Here is a 7,899-nt window from a genome sequence, read left to right as displayed (position 1 = left end):
ATACCTATTTAAATATTCAATTAATTGCATCAATGATAACGTAATCAAAACTTTTCGACACAATCAAGTACAGATACATAGTTTTGTGATCGTATAAAAATTAATATACACGTCATAACTTATTTTATAATCGTAAACAATTTTTTCGATAAAAATTATAAAAATGCATGTGGTTTGAACAACGGTTTTGTAATTCAAAACCACAAACGAAACCACATGGAAAAAAATATATAAATCATAAACGGTGTCGTAAAAGTTAAAAGCGCACGATTTGATGTAATATGGTGCGGTACAGTTTGTGCGGATTGTTTAACATCCACCCATTTTTGAGGGTGGATTGGATTGTTTATCAAAGATGAGGGGGTGTAAGTGTAAATATTCTAAGTAAAAAGTATAAGATCGTGTCGACAGGTTTCTCCTTCAAATCAAGTTTCATGGTGAAAAATCGAAAAAATCCAAAAGTTATCACAAGAAATCCCCAAATCCATATTCACCGTCAAAGTCTTGGCTGGAATTTGCGAAGAAGGTAACGAATTCTTCCATATTAAGTAAGCAAACCTAATTCCATGTTAGCTGATGCGATATCTATATATAAACGCGTATAATTCGTTCGTAGTGGAGTAGGTGTGTGTGTACAACAGATAGTACTAGTAAATCATATTTGTGAATTGATCAATTTTTGTTATGGATTCTTAATCAGACGATTCACTGCAGATAGATAACTGTGATCGGAAGATCAGGGTTTATTAGGATTGCGATCCGGGCGAATTCAAGATGTCGATGCTTGATTCTTTCTTCAGCAAAGGGTCTTTCAAGGGTTCTAAATGGTATTTAATATCTTCCGAAGTTTCTTGAAAATTTATCCAGTTGGTCTATAATTTCTGTTTTTAGCAACTGTTTTCATCTGGATTTCTCTTATTTCTGTTGATTGCACTGAAATGTTCTTTAATATCGTCGTAGTACTGAAATTGAAGTTCAGTTTTGTTGTATGGATGGATGATATTCAGTCTAACGTGACCTACGGACTCAAAAATTGATTTTTCTTGAATAGGAAATGACTTTTCTATTGTTTTTTGGTTTTGGTCCATCTTGATGTTAAGTAACTTTTGGTTGCAAATTGTTGGAAACAGTAAAACACTTCTGAAACTGACGATACCGCGCATAAAACTCCTGAGGAATCGTAGAGAAATTCATATAAAGCAGATGCGTCGTGACATTGCCAAACTTCTTGAGACTGGTCAAGAAGCCACTGCTCGAATCAGGGTATTTTCCCGTTGTATATTCGTATTGATATTATTTATCATTGATCTAGTTGCTTCCAAAAGAGAAAAGAGCATTAGGTTTGCTTTATTTCATCTGGTAATTTGTTTCCTTGTAGGCTTTCATTGACCTTTGGTTAATATATCTTATTTAGGTGGAGCATATCATAAGGGAAGAAAAAATGATGGCAGCGCAAGAAATCATTGAGTTATTTTGCGAGCTTGTAGTTGTTCGTCTTCCAATTATTGAAGCTCAAAGGTCTGTTATAAAAATTCTCTATTCATTGTTTACTTCAGATTCTTAATCATTTCTTTTTCTACTATAATTTAGCCTTCTGGTAGGGTCTTAGGGATTCTTTCATGAATATTGGTATGGAAGTCATTACAGGAGGATTTGAATGCTGAAAACAGTTAATAGAATGGGCAGGAGAATTGTTTATGCCAAAAAACTTCCATCTAGTTTAAGATTAAGAGCGATCTAATAGAATCGAGAGTTAATAGGAGTAATAAATATACATATGCTTAACTTCGACGTTGCATGATGGAGCATTACATGGCATGCAGGACTAGTCGTTCTCAAAATAGACACGCCTTTTTTTTGTTAAGTATGAAGGCAAGTATCATATAATCTGGGTTCTAGGTATTATCTGTAATGAATGAAATTCGTAGTTTCTCATGTAGTCCCTTTTTATTTTGGGATTGTTAACGGTTTCCTGCATATAAAAATAAGTTGTTCTGGAGGTAGGAGTCACATGAAACTTGAAGATGCAAGGCACATGAAATAAATGTTTTCTTTGACGCCATATTTGTACCCTACTACAAGGTAGTATTTTCTATGGCAGACCAATAATCTTCCCTTGATACAAGTCACTAGATGATGTGTTTTGCAAGAACATATCCAAAAATTCTTCTTTGAGAATTGGAGGGAGTTGCTTGGTAATAGAGGATTTAATCCTACTTGATATAGAGGGGAATGTAATTAAGATTATGGGGAAAACTGTAACTCTAAACAAGAATATTTAGTGTTTGATGTGTGTTCCATGAAGTTCTCTGTTTTCAGTTGTAAATAGTTGTTCATAAGTAACACTCCTAGATGATATGACCCTAAACGTTTAAAATGTTAGTTTGAAAACTAGCTAGTTGAAGAAGCTTTGGTGGTAACTTTGGAGACAGATTCTCACCCTTCATTGGGTTAACATATCTCAATGTTAGGTTGCCCAACATAGCATAGGGGTATGCCTGCCACCCTTCCGACATGAAGGTAATTTAAGTTTTAAGGCTTGTGAAGCTATGAAGCCATGCATCCCATCCCACTACATAGGTATCTAAGGCTTTTAGCATGGGGATATGTTGAAACTTCGTATGTTACACTTGTTGTGGCCGATGCTCATAAACTTTCACTCCTCTTTTTCTAAGGGCAAAACCGCAAAACCAAACTGGTTTTCTAAACAACACTTGGCCCTTCAAGTTGTATTTAAGGATCCTCAAATACGTTCTCTTGCATAACTTGTAAACCTCATGGCATCCTTGTTTGTTAGTGATCTTTAATCACTTAAAAGAGATGTACAACCTCCATATGGTTGGATAACCAAATTTTGGTATGTCTTCATATCCTTCTTGTGCAAAGTGCATGTTTTGATTAAAATCACATAGCAGTGAAATTCTCTCTAGGCCTGGTCGGAATAAAAGGGGATTGTATGATTGTCCAACATGTGTATATGATGTGGGTCAGTGTTATCTCATGCCCACAAATAGTGGTTCTTAGTGAATTTGTGTTAGCAATTTTAAAATTGTGTGCTACTTCTAGGTTCATCAACCATCCATGAGTAAATAAAAACCCTTATTATTATTATTGCTTCAAACATGTCATAACTTGATCGACAGACTAACCCTGTCCTCTTATATTTGTAACATACAATACTACTTTGTATGTTATCATTGACTGAAATAGGCAGTATGAAAACAATCATCATGATAACTTGTTCTTGTCCATTAGAATTTAAGGACTAGGTTTCTCGTAAAGTTAGGTTTAGCTATCATCATTGCAGTTACATTTGTCATTTCTTTAGTAGTACACTGAATTAAGTCTAGATTAGGATCCTCCTGTAGTTAGGTTTAACTATCAGTCTATCATCAATGCTTTCATCCATTTGTCTAGTAGTGCTCTGAATGAAGTCTCTTGATAATGCTTTGGTGCATAGATCATCAAGTTCTTGCTCGACTAGGATACATGGTTGTTGTAATACCCTCTTGTATCACTTGTTCTTGAGATACATGTAACGAGTTCCCTGCCGGACATAGGTATTTTGCAAGTCGGCTCAATCCACAACTTATCCCTAAAGCCTACATTTGCTTTCAGGATTTTGGTGGTTTTAGCAAAAACAAATTTGGTAGACCTAGAATGGATGCATAATTCTCTACAGAGATGGTGGTTTCACGATATCTTTGTTGGAACATATTTGTTTTCAGTCTCCAAGGTTCAACCAATGCAATGATTAATGAAGTGTGTGCTCTGACAATAGAGCTTGGGTTTGAGAACACTCCATATCCGACATATTGATGTGGACTTTTCTGTTCAAGGGTCAAGTTTTATTAACGATTTGATTGATCGTTAAAAATAAAATGAGTCAATATCCTTGGAACTTTGGATGGAATACATTGTCTACATGACTCATGAGCATAATAAAGAAGCAACAGTAGTAATCAAACAAAGATGTTACCTGCATGTTAGCAGCTTGCATAATGTATTATTTGTGAATCAGGTTTTAAAACAACACTAACAAATATTTCCTAGAATTGTTTGAAGGAGCTTGGAAGTAAAGGTATAATGAGCTTACAATGCTCTGAAGAAGGAATAGATGCTGAATATAACCCTGCTTTTTTTATGTAAAAGAGAGAAACCACCAAAAAGAAACCAGTTAAATATGTTCCAACTTCTTATTCAGGGTCAACAAAGGCCCTGCACTGAATCTGAAAGGATGGTTGCCCTCTAAAAACTTAAAATTTTAATTATTACTTATGCGTCAAGATCTCACATATGTCCTTCTCCAATCCATATGTCGGGTACTTTGACCTGCATGGTTGAGTGGTAATATATTTCAAAAAAATAGGTAGGGTTATTACATCCATTTAGCAAATGATGATTCATGTGGGACCTGTTATCTTGCATAGTGCCTCTCTTAGGCTGTTAGATCAAAAAATGGATGGTGTAAGATTGGGTTAGAGGAAAAGAAGGTATCTCTGCTACTATAAATTTAACTACATTTTATTGGCATTCGACTGATGGATATATTAATAAATTTAACGAGACAACTAATAGGCAAAATTCAATAAGTGGACTTGATGGATGAGGGGGCCGGCAAGTGGTAGTGGTAGGGATAGGGATGGGAGAAGATGGATTAATATAAGCAATTGTGCAATGTGCAATACTAACTGTACAATGGATTTTAATAATTCTTGAAATTAATATCAAGTAAAATGGACATTAAGCTTTTCTCAATGTAAATAATATAAGGTATATATAAAATGAAAAGAACATGCTAGTTTAAAATCATAACCAAAAAGTGAGCGGTATTTGATGCAATATTTTTTGTACCCAAAAGACGTAATAATTGAAGTCATTAAGGGTGAAATGAGTATTCTCCGTAGGGAGGATGTTCCAGTCTTTCCATGGTTGTTGATCAGAATCCTTCACTTGATGTCTAAAACGGAATAGGATTTTTATGACCCATGTGAAAGAACAAAACTTAGTAAGACCATATGAAATAATGTTATTTTGCTACGGCCTCCGAAGACCGAAGCCATTCACACACATTATCTCATTATTATGTGTAGTTAGATTTGAAGCTTTGAAGCATATTGACCAGTTCTGCATATTGATTGCATACTTTGTTTTTAGTACGAATTTTGACTATTTGTAATTAAGCCAACTGTCTCTTGATGCTCAAAAAATAAGTACCCATAGATGGCCACATGAATGAGAGTTTCGGGCAGACAATGAGGATGTTCATGTGCTAGACGAGTTCCATTATCGTATTTCTGATTTATTGATTGTCCATGTATATTTTTGGGGACTGTATAAACTATGAGGACTTCTTTTATTGGGTTGGTTCTTAGACTTTCAGTATAATTTATCTATGTGGTTTCTGTATCTTGGTAATTTACACACACACACACAAAATCTTTTCATATTGACCTGATGATCTAAATTTCTGGAATCTTCTACATAAAGGGAATGTCCTCTCGACCTGAAAGAGGCAATTTCGAGTCTGTGTTTTGCTGCTCCGAGATGTGCAGATCTTCCTGAGCTAATTCAGGTTCAGATGGCTTTTGCTGCTAAATATGGCAAAGAATTTGTTGCTGCTGCCACAGAACTCATGCCAGAATGTGGTGTTAATCGTCAGGTGATTAAACATCATTTTTTACTTATTTAATTTGTAGGGATTGTTGATGTTACTAAAACTTTTAATTATTTACTTTATTGGTTCCTCAAAAAAGAAACAACTTTGACTTCTGAGGTAAAACAAAGTCAATTTTCAACTTCAAAACTGTTACTCCCTTGGTCTTGGTTAATAAATGCAACATTCGTCTTAGCACATAGTTTACCAGGAGGGTTTCACTATTAGTCAAATATCTTAACTACCCTTGATTACTCATGGATGAAGAGGTAATCTTGTTTTGTTTACCAATGGGTAAAGAGGTAATCTTGGATTGAAAATTTGCAGAAAAGGGAAATGCTTCATTCTTTGCTTTCTTTTTAAGACAAAGGGAGTACAAAATTTTCAAGAATCATGAGAAATTTCTTACGTCTACATCAAATTCCGTAGCAAGTACTTCATATAAAAAATGCGATTGCGGGTTCATTTATATGTTGTGAGGAGAAACTAAGATGTGATTGTGGGTCCCATCGAAAAATGGAGAACATAAGGTAATGATAAAAAGGAAAGCCCAAATGTCGGTTATACCTGATTTCTCTTCGTTTGATGTTACAGTTGATCGAACACCTATCTGTTCGTGCTCCATCTCCTGATGTAAAACTTAATCTGTTGAAAGAAATCGCGGAGGAACATGAGCTTGATTGGGATCCTACAGCATCTGAAACTGAATTGCTGAAGCCACATGAAGATCTTCTGGTTAGCATTCTACATTTTCCATCTTATCCGACAACCATTTAACCGTATATTTTAATACCCCATTTCCGAAATTAGAGCCTTCTTTCTAAATTGCACGATATTTTTTGATTCTATAAGTTTGACCCATGATTCTTGATTAGATTTACAAATCGACAATATATGCTCTTGTTCTTGCAGAACGGGCCCTCACAGTTTTCCAGTACATCGATACCTCTTCCACAAGAAAAGCACGAAGAATCGGTTCGGACCCCTTTGGAACAAACCCATGATGAACAGTCGGACTCTGATGCTGATTACGATCTGCTAGATTTACCTGAGGTTCCTAATTCATCAATACAACCTACCGTTCCGTCGGAAACTGTCTTGAGAACCGAAATGCTTCCGTTTCCCGCATCTGCGTTATCTGATCTCAACAATGAATCAGAAACTCGATTCGGATCCAACGATGATTTCCCATATAAACCTGACAAAATGTTGGACAAATCAGCGACGGAAGAGAAACAGTTTTTGCCGTTCATGTCTCCACCAGCAGCCACTGCTGCCGTCGTCGTCAAAGAAAGTGGTCCACCACCTCCTGGAACCAAAACTGCTGTCGAGTATGAAGCGAAAGAAAGCAGTCCACTTCCAGTTCCAAGAACCAAAACCGGCATCACAGATGATTTGCAGGATGTATTGGCCGCTGCACAAGCGGCAGCAGAAAGTGCTGAACGGGCAGCAGCAGTAGCTCGGACAGCGGCAAGCCTTGCACAGCTTCGAATCAGTGAACTCATCAGGAAACAGAACGAAGATGAGTCCACTGATAATCCGTTTTCTGGAGACAACCATCGATCAGAGACACCCGAAACTCCAAATCTTGACAGGCAAAGCTCGGCACAGGATCATGAAGGCGGTTTCAATTCTTCGAGTCCTCCTCCACAGCTGTTTAGTCCTCACCAGCCACAGAGGTTGCCATCGATGGATGATGGGTTCATGTCGTATCCGAATTTGTTTACTTCACGGAGTCCCGATGAGTTATCTCGTGCTCAATCTTTTGCTGATAATGTGCGTTCTAGTGATGATCATTGAACGAAGTTGTGTTGCTGATAACGTATTTTCCTATATGTTTTCGGTTTGTTTGATTCTGTAAAGTGACCTTTGACAATGCCGAATTTTATGTTTTGGTTCGATATTACATCAAGAGAGTCGATATGTTGGCGCTTTGAAAGGTTGGTTTGTAACGTATGAGAAGGATCGATGAATGAATCTTTAATCTACATATTGCGACAAATTGTTTTTCTAACGGTATTAGCTCAATTGGTAAGAAATTGAAGTACTTTTAAGAACATTGAAGGTTTGTCTGACTGTTAACTTCAGGGTTGATTTGATTGTTTGAGGTGTGCACAAGTTAAAGATGGACAAACCACTTAACCGGTCCCTACTATTTATCTGACTGTTAACTTCAGGGTTGATATGATTTTTTGAGGCGTGCACAAGTTAAAGATGGACAAACCACTTAACCGGTCCCTACT

The 7,899-nt window shown here is 36.5% G+C and overlaps 1 protein-coding gene across 4 annotated transcripts; it reads left to right on the top strand.

Annotated features, from left to right (window-relative positions):
• The first annotated feature begins 451 nt into the window (after nt 1–451).
• On the top strand, nt 452–7,670 carry LOC112511117 (IST1-like protein). 4 transcript variants are annotated; one of them, XM_025116561.1, is made up of 7 exons: nt 452–526; nt 701–827; nt 1,131–1,263; nt 1,415–1,518; nt 5,491–5,662; nt 6,251–6,391; nt 6,569–7,670. In XM_025116561.1, exons 2-7 carry the CDS (start codon nt 775–777, stop codon nt 7,454–7,456), a joined length of 1,491 nt encoding a protein of 496 aa, XP_024972329.1. In that variant the 5' UTR covers nt 452–526; nt 701–774; the 3' UTR covers nt 7,457–7,670. The 4 variants fall into 4 exon arrangements, with proteins under 4 accessions (XP_024972329.1, XP_024972330.1, XP_024972331.1 ...); XM_025116562.1 differs by having other exon boundaries at nt 472–526; nt 715–827; XM_025116563.1 differs by having other exon boundaries at nt 475–548; nt 715–827.
• Nucleotides 7,671–7,899: the final 229 nt, after the last annotated feature.

Source organism: Cynara cardunculus (genome assembly GCF_001531365.2).
Source record: "Cynara cardunculus var. scolymus isolate 2C chromosome LG 4, CcrdV1, whole genome shotgun sequence".
Classification (NCBI taxonomy): domain Eukaryota; kingdom Viridiplantae; phylum Streptophyta; class Magnoliopsida; order Asterales; family Asteraceae; genus Cynara; species Cynara cardunculus.
The sequence above is the reverse complement of the archived record's forward strand: the minus strand, read 5'-3'. Positions and strand labels throughout refer to the sequence as shown.